The sequence below is a fragment of the Ctenopharyngodon idella genome, chromosome 19 (genome assembly GCF_019924925.1).
Source record: "Ctenopharyngodon idella isolate HZGC_01 chromosome 19, HZGC01, whole genome shotgun sequence".
In the NCBI taxonomy this organism is placed as follows: Eukaryota; Metazoa; Chordata; class Actinopteri; order Cypriniformes; family Xenocyprididae; genus Ctenopharyngodon; species Ctenopharyngodon idella.
Genome location: NC_067238.1, coordinates 8,922,526 through 8,940,520, shown reverse-complemented (window position 1 = coordinate 8,940,520; position 17,995 = coordinate 8,922,526). Strand labels below are relative to the sequence as shown.

General features: G+C 37.4%; 1 protein-coding gene across 4 annotated transcripts; it reads right to left on the bottom strand.

Annotated features, from left to right (window-relative positions):
- Position 1: 1 nt before the first annotated feature.
- gsdmea (gasdermin Ea) lies at positions 2-13,893 on the bottom strand. Of its 4 annotated transcripts, XM_051872543.1 has the most exons (11): positions 13,632-13,809; positions 8,423-8,546; positions 6,647-6,856; positions 6,322-6,514; positions 5,318-5,480; positions 5,096-5,216; positions 3,582-3,710; positions 3,278-3,405; positions 2,521-2,860; positions 2,368-2,441; positions 2-2,252 (listed from the first exon to the last, which is right to left on the bottom strand). In XM_051872543.1, the coding sequence occupies exons 3-11, from the start codon at positions 6,852-6,854 to the stop codon at positions 2,037-2,039; spliced, it is 1,572 nt and encodes a 523-aa protein (XP_051728503.1). In that variant the 5' UTR covers positions 6,855-6,856; positions 8,423-8,546; positions 13,632-13,809; the 3' UTR covers positions 2-2,036. The 4 variants fall into 4 exon arrangements, with proteins under 4 accessions (XP_051728503.1, XP_051728502.1, XP_051728504.1 ...); XM_051872542.1 differs by lacking the exon at positions 8,423-8,546 and having other exon boundaries at positions 13,632-13,893; XM_051872544.1 differs by lacking the exons at positions 8,423-8,546; positions 13,632-13,809 and adding an exon at positions 13,816-13,835.
- Positions 13,894-17,995: the final 4,102 nt, after the last annotated feature.

Genomic DNA, 17,995 nt, shown 5'->3' with positions numbered 1-17,995 from the left:
CTCTTTGTTCCTCTTTTCCATTTATTAATAATAAAACTGTATGATACAATCAAATAGAAGCTTTTAGAGAAAATATATGCATGTGCTCTTTATCTTTAGAGAGATACACAAGTCAAATGCCACACATTTACAGTAACAAAATGACACAAAAGGTTTATATTAACATTTATACAGGCTGGGAAAATAATATACAGGTGCTGGTCATATAATTAGAATATCATCAAAAAGTTGATTTATTTCACTAATTCCATTCAAAAAGTGAAACTTGTATATTATATTCATTCATTACACACAGACTGATATATTTCAAATGTTTATTTCTTTTAATTTTGATGATTATAACTGACAACTAAGGAAAATCCCAAATTCAGTATCTCAGAAAATTAGAATATTACTTAAGACCAATACAAAGAAAGGATTTTTAGAAATCTTGGCCAACTGAAAAGTATGAACATGAAAAGTATGAGCATGTACAGCACTCAATACTTAGTTGGGGCTCCTTTTGCCTGAATTACTGTAGCAATGCGGCGTGGCATGGAGTCGATCAGTCTGTGGCACTGCTCAGGTGTTACAAGAGCCCAGGTTGCTCTGATAGTGGCCTTCAGCTCTTCTGCATTGTTGGGTCTGGCATATCGCATCTTCCTTTTCACAATACCCCATAGATTTTCTATGGGGTTAAGGTCAGGTGAGTTTGCTGGCCAATTAAGAACAGGGATACCATGGTCCTTAAACCAGGTACTGGTAGCATTGGCACTGTGTGCAGGTGCCAAGTCCTGTTGGAAAATGAAATCTGCATCTCCATAAAGTTGGTCAGCAGCAGGAAGCATGAAGTGCTCTAAAACTTCCTGGTATACGGCTGCGTTGACCTTGGACCTCAGAAAACACAGTGGACCAACACCAGCAGATGACATGGCACCCCCAAACCATCACTGACTGTGGAAACTTTACACTGGACCTCAAGCAACGTGGATTGTGTGCCTCTCCTCTCTTCCTCCAGACTCTGGGACCCTGATTTCCAAAGGAAATGCAAAATGTACTTTCATCAGAGAACACAACTTTGGACCACTCAGCAGCAGTCCAGTCCTTTTTGTCTTTAGCCCAGGCGAGACGCTTCTGACGCTGTCTGTTGTTCAAGAGTGGCTTGACACAAGGAATGCGACAGCTGAAACTCATGTCTTGCATACATATGTGCATAGTGGTTCTTGAAGCACTGACTCCAGCTGCAGTCCACTCTTTGTGAATCTCCCCCACATTTTTGAATGGGATTTGTTTCACAATCCTCTCCAGGGTGCGGTTATCCCTATTGCTTGTACACTATTTTCTACCACATCTTTTCCTTCCCTTCGCCTCGCTATTAATGTGCTTGGACACAGAGCTCTGTGAACAGCCAGCCTCTTTTGCAATGACCTTTTGTGTCTTGCCCTCCTTGTGCAAGGTGTCAATGGTCGTCTTTTGGACAACTGTCAAGTCAGCAGTCTTCCCCATGATTGTGTAGCCTACAGAACTAGACTGAGAGACCATTTAAAGGCCTTTGCAGGTGTTTTGAGTTAATTAGCTGATTAGAGTGTGGCACCAGGTGTCTTCAATATTGAACCTTTTTACAATATTCTAATTTTCTGAGATACTGAATTTGGGATTTTCCTTAGTTGTCAGTTATAATCATCAAAATTAAAAGAAATAAACATTTGAAATATATCAGTCTGTGTGTAATGAATGAATATAATATACAAGTTTCACTTGTTGAATGGAATTAGTGAAATAAATCAACTTTTTGATGATATTCTAATTATATGACCAGCACCTGTATATATATAAATATATAATTTTTGCATAAATATTTAAAATGTGTGGATATATTTGTTTTTGGATTATTATTATGGAATTAACAAAGTGGGTAAATATAATCAAGCAAATGTCTTCACAAAGGAACATTAAAACTAAAGTTTAATTTCTTCATTACTTATGGTAATATTTCAAAATTACACACTTCACACTTTAATTGGCCATTTTAGCCATCAGAAAAAGCATTAACAATGTCATGCACCACTTAGGGAAGCAAGGCCATGGATGGCAATGCACAGTAACACAGGGAGGAATCCCTCACTGCAAGTCATTTCTGAGGTTAATGTGTCCTTCTCTTTCTTTAGTAAAACATTACATGACTTAAAAAGTGCCTCCACTCTGTGGAATTCATCGTCACTTTGTAGGAAAACAGGGATGGTGTCCGTGTAGTTAGAAGTCAGATGAATTACCTAGGAATACAGAAAACACAAAATTAAATGATTACATATATCTTTTGCAATTTTGTTTTTAAATTCTCAAACATTAATGCAGAATCTGTATAGCATTCAACAATATTAAACTCACTAAATCCTGTAGACTTTTGAGACCTTCAGAAGTGCAGAACTGTTCTAGCAGGTTCAGTCCAGCATCCGTCATCTCTGAATAGAAAATTAACGAATATGAGTGAAAACAGAAAGTCTATGTACACAAGATATTTCTGAGTTTAGGTGTACAAACCCTCAAGAGCGCTGATCAGCATTTGCATGGCATCCATAAACTTCATGCTGTGCTTGCTTGCTTTTGTTGAGCATGCTTTCTGATTGGATACTGCGTTGTGACAGCCATTCTGTTCTTCTGGTTTGTGGCTTGATCCTTTAAACTCAGATTCCAAGGAAAGATCACTGTGATTGGCTGTTGATATCTGACATCCATCTGACAATGACGTTGATGTGGAAAGTCCGTTCTTGTCAAGTGGTTCACGCATCAGTAAATCTAAAAACGGCTCAATAATCTGTCTCTGTTTTTCAGACAGCTCGTTGGTTAAGAAGCATGGAGTATCATCACTGCTTAACATAATCTGACAAACAAGACATAAAGACAGTGAGATAAGAGAAAAATAAATATAAGTGATAAAAAATAAGAAAAAACTACACATATAGGTGATTCTTCAATTGGGGACTTTTCGTTACTTAAAATCTTGAAAAATGAAAGTTGCTCGATGATATTCAAAATAACGCTTTTTACAAATTTAATATAGAGGGGAAATAAATATGTGTGGGTACAAGCACAAAATAGAGAAATTATGGGATGTGTAACCTTTAAACACTGTTAAAAATGAGGAAAAATCTATAGAGACAGTAAAAAAAATCTTTAAAATAATCCAAGAGGACAGAAAGTTCCCTTAAAGAAAAATCCCCCATGTATGCAATTTTACAATATCCTTGCGCAATATGAGTATATTAGAAAGCATTGTTCGTTTCAAACTATCACTCACTCTTTCCGCTAAAGCTGACAAGACAGATCGGTCCAACAGAATTTTCCTCAACAGAAGCAGGATGGAGGAACGGCTCTCAGCAGACAAGTCAGCCAGTGCACAAAAGCTAGTCTGAACATCTGCAAGTGCTGCAAAGAGACCAAAAAATATATATCTGTAAATAAAAATTAAAGGGTCTCATTATTGTGGCAATACCCTAATAAACAGGAACTTGAAAAAGGGAAACGGGTATAAATGGCTTATCCTACTTCTGTTTCTGAATACATGCTGTACTTGCACAGAACACTGGAACTAAAAAACAAACCATTTTTCAGGGTGTCAAGTGGGACACCTTCTTGGATCAGTGGCTGTTGACCATCCACCTCTGATAAAATGGGAAAGGGATTCTGGGAAATGTCATCTGCTTCTAGCCCACAAGGCTCAAGCCACAAATCTAAACTCACACAAAAAACAAAATTTAGATATGGAAGGTCCAAACACATATACAGCAACATATATTCTTTAAAGGAGTCCTATTATGTTTTGCTTGTTGGTTTGTTATTTTTTTATATTTTCAAATGTAATTTTTTCTTTTTTTTAGTGTAATTTTGCTGTTTGAACATGAAAAAGATCTGCAAGTTACAAAGCACTCCAAAGGGGGTTATTCTCTAAATCAGTAAGGACTGTTTCTGAACTCTCTGAGGCCCCGTTTACACTAGTGCGTTTTCGTTTCAAAACGCATAAGTTTTGCTACGGTTACGCCTTTACACTACGCCGACGTTTTTGACCCTCGAAAATGGAGACTCTCGAAAACGCTGCAAACCCTGTTTTAGTTTGAAAACGCCAGGGTTGTGTTTCAGTATAAACGGACCAAAACGGAGACTTTTGAAAACGATGGCGTGGCTGCCCATGTTCGCTCTGCGTATCCTTGACGACCGTGTAAACAATAACATGGAGACTGAATTGCAGTCTTTGCTGGCTTTGTTGTAGTTTTTAGCAGCCATTGTGCTGTTAAACTCAGCTTTTTTTTAATACTGCAGCTACATACATGTGCAAGAGGCAACTATTTACACTTGTACACGCATGGCCAGTGTGAATGAACAGTCATGTGACATGCGTTTTCGGCCATGTACTGTAGACGGTGATCGTTTCCGAAACGCTGTGGAAACGCCAGTGTAGACGAGGATCGTTTTCATTTTAAAACACTGTTTAAAAAAAAAAAAACGCACTAGTGTAAACAGGGCCTAAAACACCTCAGTTGTAGTCTTGAGTTTTCTTCCGGGAATGTACATTACAAGATATTCCATATTTAAATAATTAATACTGAAGACAAACACAAAAAAGGGGCAGGGCCTGGTTGAGTTGTCCTATTAGTGTATTGAACACAGGGGCGTGACATTTAAGGCGTGTGACATTTACGAAATTTCCGACCAATCACAAACACACTCGTCTAGCCAACCAATCAGAGCACATTTACGCTTTTCAGAAGGAGGGGCTTCATAGAGACAGGAACTAAACAGAGCATCACTGACAAGACTGGAAAGAAAGGAGCTGCAACAATGTAAAATATGTGAAAAAATAATGTTTTTTGAACATTCAAGCGTGAAAACCTATTTTAGCAGACCCTAAAAACAAAATCAAAAACTTTAAAAATAATAGGTCCCCTTTAAACAATGAATAATAGGCATAATAGGTCCATATTAAACAATGAAAATCATTTAATTTAAATAAAAAATAATACATTTAAGTAAAAAATTAATTCAATATGAATTAATACATTTAATAATAATCAAAAGGAATTGTAGCCTTCTCCAGCCACATACAGTAAATGTCACTGACCAAAGTATCCGTCATTGTCAATGTTCATTTCAATGACACTGTAAGCCATCACGGTGTTCGGTGGGATGTCTAATACAGTCTCAGAGTCACACTGCAGTTTTCCAGTGTCTTCCATGTACATCTGAAACACCATAGAAACACTCGGATAAGGACATTTATTAATGCAATGAGCTAAATTAGCGTTCAATTACTGTTCAATCCCTGAACACACTTCTTACAAACCTCAACACAACCCACTCCAAATATGGCATGGAAGCTACCCTTCTCCAGTTCTTTACAAGAGATTGAGCAGTTGCAGGTGGTGAAGATTCGCTCTGTAAGGATTGTAAAACCCTTGTTCCTCTTTTGGGACTGCTGGATCAAAGAGTGCGTGAGGTCCAATTTCCTACAGGTGTCATTAAGGTTAAATCAAAAGCAAAAGAATGAATATCAATCCCCATCAGTTTATCTTATATGCATTATGTATATAGTAAAGGGATCGTTTACCCAAAAATGTCATAATTTACTCACCCTCATGACTTTCCAAAAATATATTTTGAAAAATGTTGGATACAATGACTATGTTTACATATCCTCATAATGTGATTATATTAGATTAGGCAATACTGCAATTAAACTTAACCTCATGTGAACACAATACTTCGATCAAATGGAGGTGATTAAGCCCATAATCGTAGTATCCATAATCGTAGTAAAATATGTGCCGTATGCTGATTTTAACCGCAATAAACAGGCATATAAACACTTTAATCACATCTATTTCACTCTTACCAAAGTGTGCTTGTATTTGTGATGTACATGGATGCTGAACAATCAGAATAATGAAAATTGCATGTAAACGGGAGTGAAGAGGGCTGCTCGTGTCATGTAAACATCTTATTGCAATGAAGTCTTTACTCTGATTATTAGAAATAATCACACAATTAGTGCACATGTGAACATAGTCATTTCAAATCAATCCAATATGGTTTTGGACAGTTAAACAAATTCTTCAAAATATCTCTATGGAAGGTTTGGAACATGGAGAGTGAATAAATTTTTATAAAAATTATAAAAATAATAGAGATATCACAAGGTTCAACTTTAGGTTCTGAATAGATTTTCCGAATTATGATTAAAAAATAAAATACTTTATTCTCCTTAGTAATTAATTTCAATGGGTTGACTAAATTATTATACTGTATATATAATTATATACAAACTGTATTAAAGTGTTTTTCCCTAACCTTCCTTTGGAGTCATTTATTAGTTTTGGAATATCCACGCATTCCTTCTGAAGTTTCCCTAGAGATAAATGAAGTTGTGATGAGCCCTGTCCATTCACATTTAGGTTGACAGCTGCACCTCCCAAATCTACAGATCCAGACCTGGTGTTTATGTGTGTTCCCTTATACTTCACAAACTCTTCCTCCTCACATACTGTTCAAAACAAAGAGGTATTAATTTGGACAAGAATCAAAATATTTCCATTTATGCATATTTTTGCCCAACACAAAACACATCTGTTAAAGCTAAGAACATACTGAGATATATATTTGCTATTTACTTTACCTGGTTTAATTCCTTCCCCATCCAGCAGGTGATTAAGATTGAAGTGTGTGGGTATGTATTTGGTTTGCTGCCAGAACCACACTTTTTGGACTTTCAGCACCACTGCAAGCGGCTTGAGTTTTCTGGAATCATTCAAGCTGGAGGTCGCAATCAGAGTGCCTTTAGGATCTATCTGTTTGACCAACTTCTTTGTCGCTCTATCATACATCCCTTGCACAAACACATGAACAGGCAGCATTAAACCACATTGTAAAATGTGTACACTTGATGAACACCTTTATTCATTGGCTTTTCTCAAGCAGTGTTCCTAATGATGAATGTAAACTGTATAAAAGCAGTAAATAGATTCATTTAGATTGCACACTCCTTTATTTGTTGTGAAACCACAAAATTATCATAAAATACACAAATACTCCATTCACAACCGATTACCTTGTAAGATACCAAACATGATGAACCTCAAATACACCAAATGTTTCACTTCTTGCCAAAAAACATGAAGTAATACCAAAAAAGGGGAATAAATGACTGAAGATAAATTGAATAGGAAGGATTAAGCAAGATTAGAGAAAGGTGAAATAAATCAAACCTCACAACGAATCAAAATGTCAGAGATGCAGTGAATGGCAGAAAATAGCATTTCAGCTGCATCTGTACACTACAGATGGTGGCTTGTGGGTGTTACAGACATGGTTCATCATGCTAATAGAGTAAGACCGCATAAAACCTTTAGTCTATCGCTCTAAGGGGCTTAAACTGGGAAAAAATTGGGGAAATTTTAAACTGGGGGGTTTCCAGTCATTGGAACTTCCCTGACACTGGACCAATGAAGCTATAGTGGCAGTTGCGTTAAGTTGATAACTTCAGTCATCATCATTCTTTGTAACTGCATGGAAAAGTAAGACTAGCTCATCTTCAAAAAAAATTCTTTTTTTTGGTTAAAATTATGACAGAACTTAATAGTCAGAATGAAACAGATTGCTCTGTAATTGATTGGATCGTTGGATCGTTGTGCTGTGATCTCATGTGCGTGACAGATTATCCCACCAGTAAACGACATTCAAAAAAGAGAAGTAGTTGCAAGAGGGATGGGAAATTATTTTGAATGAAGATTACCAGGGCACATTAATTTTTTTTAAAAAGTAATGATGTGCACGGGTAAATTATTTATAATAATACTGCAATATTTAAAAATATTAAAAAAGAATTGTCAGTTTTAATTTCATGGTGACTAATTTTGGGGTGAACTTTTTAAGATGATTGTGTTTTTGTAGGACATTCATGTTGAAGTGTATTTTTAGTTGTCATTGTTTCTGTGTTCACTTCCTGTTTTGCTTTGTACCTTGGGCACGTTTAAGCTCAAACTGGTGCACAAAGTTTTGCTATGGTTTCCGGGTTGCACTACATGTATCCTGGAAATGGTGTGCAACGGGTTTGAGATACGTTTTTTTCTTGTTTGGTGGCTGTGTCAAAAATGTCAGAGCAATCAGCGACAACATGTATATAAATCACGCGGTATTAAGGAGACAGCTAGCACAATGGGTATGAATGTAACATAAAAATACTATACATATTTATATATTTTGCTATTGTATTGTGAAGTGACACTTTCATAAACTTTCTATACTCCTCTGATTATATAATGGTAAATATTACAATATCACAGCACAACAACAATGATCAGCAATAATGATAAGCCTAATACTCACAATAAAATTAATAAGGTCATATAGATCATAACACAGTCTCGGAGGTAAGAAGTGGATTATCCTTCACCTGAAATGTTTGTCTTTCATCCTGAAATGCGAGGCAAATGTTGGATCACAATAATTAGAAGTTTCCACAAATCCCTTCACTCGACTGGGATGTTCTCTTTTATTCTGGACGGCAAGGGCAGTGACTGTAACATCGAGCGTATTTTGCAGTATTAAACACGTATTTATACCAATTTCATCAGGCTCCAAAAATTCTTCAAAAGGAACACAAAGAATGGCCTTCTCAGCTGCCATAGTTGCAACGCTTGCGTCATCAGAACAGGGTGTTCAACGCACCACCGTTTCCGTTTAAAAAACGTTTTGCAACATTTTGTCAGGGCTGAACGCAGCCCTGGTTTGTTGCCATAGTTCATCATTAGTTCCCATGACATCTAATCACCTACACCTGTCCCTTGTTAACCTGTCTATTTAAACATCTGTGCTTCAGTTGTTGTTTGTTGGTTGTTGCTCTCTTGTCTTCTGTGGATTACACTTGTTTTGGATTATCTGTGTTTTTGTTATTAAATGTTTGTATTTGGTTTTTCTGGTAAGTGCATGATTCATAACCGGCTGCCCACTTTTAAAGGGACAGTTCACCCAAAAATGAACATTTTGTCATCACTTACTCACCCTCAAGGGCTGCTCGATTATGGCAAAAATCATAATCACAAATATTTTGGTCAATATTGCAATCACGATTATTTAACACAATTACTGGTGGGAGATACACTGCCCGTCCAAAAAAAATGTGATGTTATTTCCATCAAGAGGTGCATCAATTTTTGGTCAAGATCTTGTATTGACAATGCAAGAGGTGAGCACTCTGTAAAGTCTACTCCAGCACACCCCAAAGGCTTTCAATGAAATTAAGGTCTGGACTCAGAGGTGCCAATGAAATGATTCTTCATGCTCTCTGAACCATTCTTTCACAATTTTAACCCTGCCTATTTTGCCTATTAAAATCCAAACAGCGACTTTTTTTTTGGCCGGGTAGTGTATGATCAAAGTCTTATTTCATAGTCATTTTAAATATCAGTGAAATTTCACTATTATCGATCCTTCAGCAAAAACTAATAGTAGGTTAACTAATGTAAGTAAGGTCCTCAAAACAGTTACAGAAGTAAACAGTCAGCAATACAATTACAATAAGAACAAAGAAACTAACTACAAACAAAACCAACAAATAAATGCAACTGAACAAAAATACAAATTAAACAGTGCTTTAGGTTTTTCAAGAATATGTGCTAACAGTGGTATTCAGATAAAAACATTTTTGTGTGTATCCGAAGGCGCGTATTCAAAGTCCACAGTATAGGCTACTTTGCTTATGAGTTTTCCGCCCCGTTTCGAAGCATGCGCACAGAAAGCCGCCTAGGGAACAGTATCTCTTTTGCGGCTTAATGCACTTTTAATAACACAGTTTAATATCAAGCATGTCACGCAGTTTAGCATCAGTAGACTGCATTTTACAACACTCACTAATTCAGCTGATTTGGATGTTAAAGAGTTAGTTCACCCAAAAATGACATTACTGTCATTACTCACCCTCGTGTCATTCCAAACCTGTAAGACATTCGTTCATCTTTGGAACACAAATTAAAATATTTTGATCCCCCATAGAAAGCAACATAATTACCACATTCAAGGTTGAGAAAAGTAGTTAAGACATCGTTAAAATACATCGTTAAAGTAGTTAACGTGATTACAGTGGTTCAACCTTAATGTTATGAAGTGACGAGAATACTTTTTGTGTGCAAACAAAATAAAAATAACTTTATTCAACAATTTCTTCTCTCCTCTGTCAGTCTCCTACGCTGTTTACGTTGTAGAGACAGTGCAGCACTTCCATGTACTACATCAGAACGTCAAATATCAGTTAGAAAAGATTGAAGTTGTAAGAGCACTATCTTTTACAACACCTTAGAAATAAAAAGTCAGTTGGATATTGGGCGAAAGTTTTCTAGGACAGTAGCATGGGGACAGACTTTTATTTAAAAATGACACCAGCCCTGGACCCACAGAGTAAGCACTGGCGATAGATTACATCATTTGGAATCAAGGAAGGTTTAAGATTTGCAGTTATTTCCTTTACTAAGGAAATGCTATCAAAAAGTAAATCTTTTTGATAGAGGCTGGTACGTTAACATGTTCAAACATGTCAAAATCTACCACCTATAACTGGTCCCTCAAGTTTATGATTTTATCACAGAAAAAATGCAGAAAACACTCACATAGTTTATAACAGAAAATAATATTTTCAGAGTATAATGGTGTTTGGTAATCAAATTTGAAAAGTAAATAGCCTTAGCCTTAAATAGCCTTTCTTGACAGCTCCCTGATTTGAAGACAATGCATCCTTTAAGATTTCATAGGAGATTTGTAATTTGTCTTTTTTCCATTTTCTTTCCACTTTCCTGCATGTTTGTCTCAGAGTGCAAATATTTTGATTCATCTAAGGTTCTGACTTGGGTTTAGGTTTATACACCTTAAGAGGTGCAGTTCTGTTCAAAATATCCAACCAAGCTGCACTTAACACATTAAAATGCTGCTCAGCATCTAAGTTAGGTAAGGCAGACTCAAGCAACAAGGGAGTACAGACCTCGTTGAAGAGTGTAATAAAATCTTCGCAAAAATGAGGTGAGTAAAAGCGTGTTTGTTTTGTATATGGAGCTGATTTCTAAGAAAGCTGAGGAAAAGACATAGTAAACAACATAATAGGAAAATGATCAGAAATAAGACATTATCTCTTACTGAGACTGACATCAGTAATAGACAACCCAAACGACATTACTAAATCCAATATACAGTGGGTACGGAAAGTATTCAGACCCCCTTAAATTTTTCACACTTTGTTATATTGCAGCCATTTGCTAAAATCATTTAAGTTCATTTTTTTTCCTCATTAATGTATACACAGCACCCCATATTGACAGAAAAACACAGAATTGTTGACATTTTTGCAGATTTATTAAAAAAGAAAAACTAAAATATCACATGGTCCTAAGTATTCAGACCCTTTGCTGTGAGACTTATTTATTTAACTCAGGTGCTGTCCATTTCTTCTGATCATCCTTGAGATGGTTCTACACCTTCATTGGAGTCCAGCTGTGTTTGATTATACTGATTGGGCTTGATTAGGAAAGCCACACACCTGTCTATATAAGACCTTACAGCTCACAGTGCATGTCAGAGCAAATGAGAATCATGAGGTCAAAGGAACTGCCTGAAGAGCTCAGAGACAGAATTGCGGCAAGGCACAGATCTGGCCAAGGTTACAAAAAAATTTCTGCTGCACTTAAGGTTCCTAAGAGCACAGTGGCCTCCATAATCCTTAAATGGAAGACGTTTGGGATGACCAGAACCCTTCCTAGAGCTGGCCGTCCGGCCAAACTGAGCTATCGGGGGAGAAGAGCCTTGGTGAGAGAGGTAAAGAAGAACCCAAAGATCACTGTGGCTGAGCTCCAGAGATGCAGTCGGGAGATGGGAGAAAGTTGTAGAAAGTCAACCATCACTGCAGCCCTCCACCAGTCGGGGCTATATGGCAGAGTGGCCTGACGGAAGCCTCTCCTCAGTGCAAGACACATGAAAGCCCGCATGGAGGACTAATAAAGCATCATGCTGTGGGGGTGTTTTTCAGCTGCAGGGCCAGGACGACTGGTTGCAATCGAGGGAAAGATGAATGCGGCCAAGTACAGGGATATCCTGGATGAAAACCTTCTCCAGAGTGCTCAGGACCTCAGACTGGGCCGAAGGTTTACCTTCCAACAAGACAATGACCCTAAGCACACAGCTAAAATAACGAAGGAGTGGCTTCACAACAACTCCGTGACTGTTCTTGAATGGCCCAGCCAGAGCCCTGACTTAAACCCAATTGAGCATCTCTGGAGAGACCTAAAAATGGCTGTCCACCAACGTTTACCATCCAAACTGACAGAACTGGAGAGGATCTGCAAGGAGGAATGGCAGAGGATCCCCAAATCCAGGTGTGAAAAACTTGTTGCATCTTTCCTAAAAAGACTCATGGCTGTATTAGATCAAAAGGGTGCTTCTACTAAATACTGAGCAAAGGGTCTGAATACTTAGGACCATGTGATATTTCAGTTTTTCTTTTTTAATAAATCTGCAAAAATGTCAACAATTCTGTGTTTTTCTGTCAATATGGGGTGCTGTGTCTACATTAATGAGGGGAAAAAATGAACTTAAATGATTTTAGCAAATGGCTGCAATATAACAAAGAGTGAAAAATTTAAGGGGGTCTGAATACTTTCCGTACCCACTGTATGTCTATGAATGTGTGTTGGATGCTTTGTCCACTGGAGAAAGTTAAAAGACTCAATAATATGGATTAACTCCTTTAATAGCGGTTTTGAGGGGCAACAAACATGAATATTAAAATCTTCCAACAACAAATTATGATCAAATTTGGTAATTAGATCTCCTAAAAACTCAAACAATTTGGATATAAAGTCTTTAGCTGAGTGTGGTGGCCGATAAACTGCCGCTTTTTCAACAGGTTCAGACCAGTCAAGTTGTAAAAGTTGGACTTCAAAACTATTAAAGGTCTAAAAGTCTTCTTCATAATGACTGCTATAGCCTTCTTTTGTGTTCAACGGAAAAAATAAACTCATACAGGTTTGGAACAACATGAGGGTGAGTAAATGATGACATATTTTCATTTTGGGGTGAACTAAGGGGCTATCCCTTTAAGAGTGGACAAGCCGGTTATGAATCATGCACTTACCCGAAATTAAAGTGTAAAGAATATGATTCTGTACATCAATAATGGTTATTTTAATGGATTTGCAATGTAACCATCATAATAAAGTACATAAATACATTCCACATGTAAATTTAAACTAAATCTAAAATGCAACACTCAATTTTATTATTAATAAGTGGGTTCCCATGCTCTATCTCTCTGTCCAAATAGTTTTGAAAGACATCAGCTCAAAATCCTTTGTGTTATTGACACAAACATGGCAAGGCAGTAAGCAAAATTGATGGTGTTCTTCAAAAAGACTTAAGAGGGTGTTTACATAACCTCAGTCACAATAGAATGAGCACAGCAGACCAGCGTTCATCTCCAAACTTGCTTCATTTACATCAATGAATCTCAATCATTTGCATTTGCATTATTATTACATTACAGTACAGTGAAGCAAGAAATCAGGTGTTCAAGAGTAAGATTATATAGAATAAATATTTTAAATATTTTATTTTTAAGTACATACCTGAATCTGTTAGTCAGACAACTTGTTTGTGTGACGGAGATGCGCTATAAATCAACAGCCAAGAAGAGCTGAAATAGCGATGGATTATAAAGAAACGCTGCTAAAACAACGGCTTTGTTTAAGAGACAAGTCCACACAGTACTGCTCGTGTAAGAAAGCGCAAAAATTCTGCACGTTTACTCACATTTAAACGTCTCCTCGACTTATAAATAGCCCAACCACAAGTAATGCGATGGCATCGGGAGGCGGTATCTACTGAAATAAGGGAGGTTTCATCTTCTTTTTTTCCTGCCACAAGTTTGGGTTCCATAAGCGGAATCATATGAACAGAACTATAAATAATCTTGGGACAAGCACTGACTTGTCCGTTCAGTGACTTTGACTGAATGCAGTGTACAGAATGACAAACAAACAAATAAATAAACGTGACAAAGGTGAAGTAAATAAATAATTAGGCTAATAGCTTTGGTTATAATGTGAGATTAATTGTAGGGCTATAGGTACAAAAGAAAATGACTTATTAATGATGAGGCGTGATTAGTATAAATAGATAAATAACTTTGGTTATAACGTGCTTTGCATAACAGTAACCTACGTGAAAAGTATGTCATGTTTTGTGCAGATGTAAAGGGGAAAATGCCCTGGAGAGAGTTAACGCCCTCAGACTACAACACAGAGCGGAAACTGCGCGAAGATGCTCTGTGAGCTGCACTGTACTTTCACACTTTCACACAATACCCCAACTGAACAATAGGAGGAGAGCGGGGAAGGTTGCAACACTTTTTGCATTTCCTTTATTTTCTCAGAGACTGTTTGTATCGGAAAGACAAAATGTTAATACATTAAACCCACATCTGTCAGCTACCCACCCACACCGCTGTAACATGCGTACATATGATAATATAGCCTGTATTGAATATAGATATTGAATAGACAAAGTCAAATGTTGCAACTGACCGCATTCAATAAACATTCATTAAAATGTAATAAATTAAAAAAAAAAAATATTATTCAACATAATTTTGCAGTTTCTTTATTTGTGCACAGACAGGGTCTTCATTAAGTTAAATTAACTGTATAAAGACAAAGACTAGTAAAAGAAAAAAATAAACATATTTTCAAGTAACAACCATGTTTTTGTTAACTGTTGTAATAAATTTGAACTACAAAATGTTTTTAATCAAAACCAAGACACTGAAATTCACTGAAATACTTTTGTGTAGCTACTTCTCTGAACTGTGTGTGTCTGTCTGAACTTAAAACTGAACAGATAAAATCTAGGCTACATTGTGGTCTAGTCTGACAGTATTTACTTAAAAAGTAGAGATACTGAAAGATTAAGTTAGTAGTTAGTAATAAAGTACCTACTTTTTATAGTAACTTACACAATACTGGTCATGACAAGCTTTTACATTAATGTTGACATAGGAAACATGTTGGGGACTGTCCCATAAGGGACGATGTTGAGTGCACTCATTCAATCCCACAATGCACCGCAATAACGAGTGTACAACCGATGCACGCTCAACGGCTAGAGAATACCCATAATGCACTGTGAGAGTCGCGCGCTGAATGAATTCCCACGTCTCGCCACTAGATGGCGCCCGCAGCTGAAACAATCATCCATTCATTTTCCAAACCGCGCTGGTCCAGCATTATCATACAGGTATAAATTCCTTTTTAATTGATCATTAAAGCGTTTAAAAGGTTTGAACATGCTAGTACAACATAAATATTCATTACTACTGGAACTGCCAGATTGTTACATTTCAAAAGATTATTAAACAGCACAAACTATGCGAAATCGGCAGCCCTCAATGTCCGAATTCACTCACTCGTTTCATTCACTCCTTCAAGTGGACTATATTAGTGGACTAATGTAGGGAATAGTGAATGAGGGTATAGGGTTTTCGAACACAGCAATCGTCACCGGATCTCCACGCTCCGCCCACTCGTTCACGATCACCGGAATACTGATCATCTACACCTGCACCTCATCACACCAGCACTATAGACTCACACTCCCTGCACTTCAGTGTCTGGTCTTTTTTTCTCATTTACCCGGACTCCTTACCCGTTTGCTTACCTGATGTTTCCGTGTTTCTACTAGTGATGGCGAAATGAAGCTCTGCGAAGCACCGAAGCTTTCCCCTCAAGTGTATCCTAAAAAGGTTCATTACTCGAAGCTTTTCAACACGGTGCACACTAACGACAACTTGTGGTCAAAAGGTGGAAAAAACTGCATTTGCGTCCCAGACGACCCAGCTATTTTTGGACTGTTTCATGTAATAAATCAGTCTGTGCTATGAAAAGCAAAAAACAATGTAAATTATTATTATACATAAAAAAGTCTTTCACGTGTGATTTTACTTACACAATTTGAATAAATGAGTCTGTGAATAATTTTTTGGGGGGAAAAATAGGCAAGCCTGGGCATAGGCTATATTATCAAAATAAATGAAGATTGTCATAGAATGAAGTATGAACTGGGAATAAATACAAACTGAACATGCACAAAACTGCACATGTAAATATTTATTCGTATTATGACATTCTTTTACTAAAAAGCAAATGACACTTCACATCTGCGCATTCAAGGGTTCACGTTATGTGAAACAGAATACGAAGCAGTCACGTGGTTGTGTGCGAAAACGAAGCTTCGGACGTCACCGATCACGTGATTATGGCAAAACGAATCAAGCTCCGATACAGTGCTTCACTGTGAGACAGTGGCGGAGGCAGAAAGTGGATGGTGGGTGGGCCTCTAAAAGTGTGGGTGGGCCAGAATAATTCGCATCATCCCATGTTTTTCAACTGGCTTAATTTGGGAGGGAAAAAAATGATGGACCATCCCTCAGTGGCGTTCTTGTCACATGACCTGCGGTGCGTTTGCGGCATTCTGAAAAGTTGAGAATTTTTCATCTCGATGCGCCTGGAAAACGCACTGCATGCGCGTCGCTTCCATTATGAGCGCGGCTGGCGCGTGCTATAGGCTACATTTGAAATAACGAATTTGAGCGCCCCTGAGTCCTGTATCGACAATCTGCCATACAAGTGGCTTATATCAGTGGCGTAACATAGTAATGACGGGCCCCAGTGCAGCTATGACGGGCCCCCTGGGCTGCACAGTTATGAAGCACATACAAGCACATACGCGCTTGTCTAGAAGGGAACCTTACGCAAATTTGTGTCTAACTTACTTAATTTAGACCAACTAAAATATATTGTTAGACCAACAATATCTTATCAATTAATTAAGTAGCCTAATAAAGACATATATTTAAGAAATTCAATAAAAACAGAATATTGCTTCAGCCTTATTCAAAGGCCGCGGAATGGGTTCGTTTGTTACGTACTTCAATCCATTCCACACCCGACGTTCTTGATGTTCTTCCTATTTATTAAATATAGGCAATTGGTTGATGAAACATTGATTGAAATTAAGATACAATTTCTACAAAACGAAATTCACTTTAAAGAAAGGCTTACTATAAAACAAAACTTAATGAAGTGGTCAAACTCATGTCTGACCCGCTGCATATCTCCCGACATTGCATGCGCATCCGTCATGCTATTCACTTTTCATAATCAACATAGGTGAAATTTAAAATATAATATTAGGCTCTATAGCCTAATATTTAAATATAAATATGAAACTAAACTGGCTATTTTTATCCCTCTGGCCGACGAACGCGCCGGCGCATTCTGATGGATTTTTACCTCATGACCAAAACAACTTAAAATAGGTCTTTCGTCATTTTTGGCGATAGCCTACAGATTGGTGCAAGACTACAAATGGTCTACTTTTATTCGTGTACGCTCACAATAACAACAAAACCTTGTACTTTTGTAAAATAAAAGAAATAAAAAACAGGGTGCTCTTTCAGCTGTTTTTCTGCGAGAATCTTTCTGAAACGTCTCAAAAATGAACTCAAACACACCGAATAATTGTACCTAAAAGAAAGAAACATCTCCATTCGATAAGAAATTCGTAGGTCTGTGTTAAATAAGAGGCGATCTATCCGCTGGAATGTGTTGTTTTTGAAATCATGGCCAGTGCTCGCTGCTGCTGTTATCAGTTCTCTTGGCGCTCGTGCACATGCGCAGTCTTCACACAGACAATCGAGCGTTTCGTTCTGGTAAAAGCACAAAACAAAATGCACACAACGTGTCCTTGCTCTTGATGTACAATCACTGAGGAACACCTTTGGTTTTAATGAAGAAAAAAAAAAAAAAAAAAAAAAGATACGAGGGCGGATTAGAACCCACAACCTCAGAACCTTTAACCCAGGCTCACCCAGGCTCACCCGTAGCTCCGCCCCTGCTGTGAGATGTTTCGTTTTTTTTATACAAGCTTCGAAGCC

Excerpts from the sequence above, each read along its gene's own strand:
- gsdmea (XM_051872542.1), bottom strand. The coding sequence starts at position 6,854 with ATGTATGATAGAGCGACAAAGAAGTTGGTCAAACAGATAGATCCTAAA. Across the intron at positions 5,217-5,317 it reads TTGGAGTGGGTTGTGTTGAG|ATGTACATGGAAGACACTGG; the intron begins GTTTGTAAGAAG and ends ATGGTGTTTCAG. Across the intron at positions 3,406-3,581 it reads ACTTGACACCCTGAAAAATG|CACTTGCAGATGTTCAGACT; the intron begins GTTTGTTTTTTA and ends GTCTCTTTGCAG.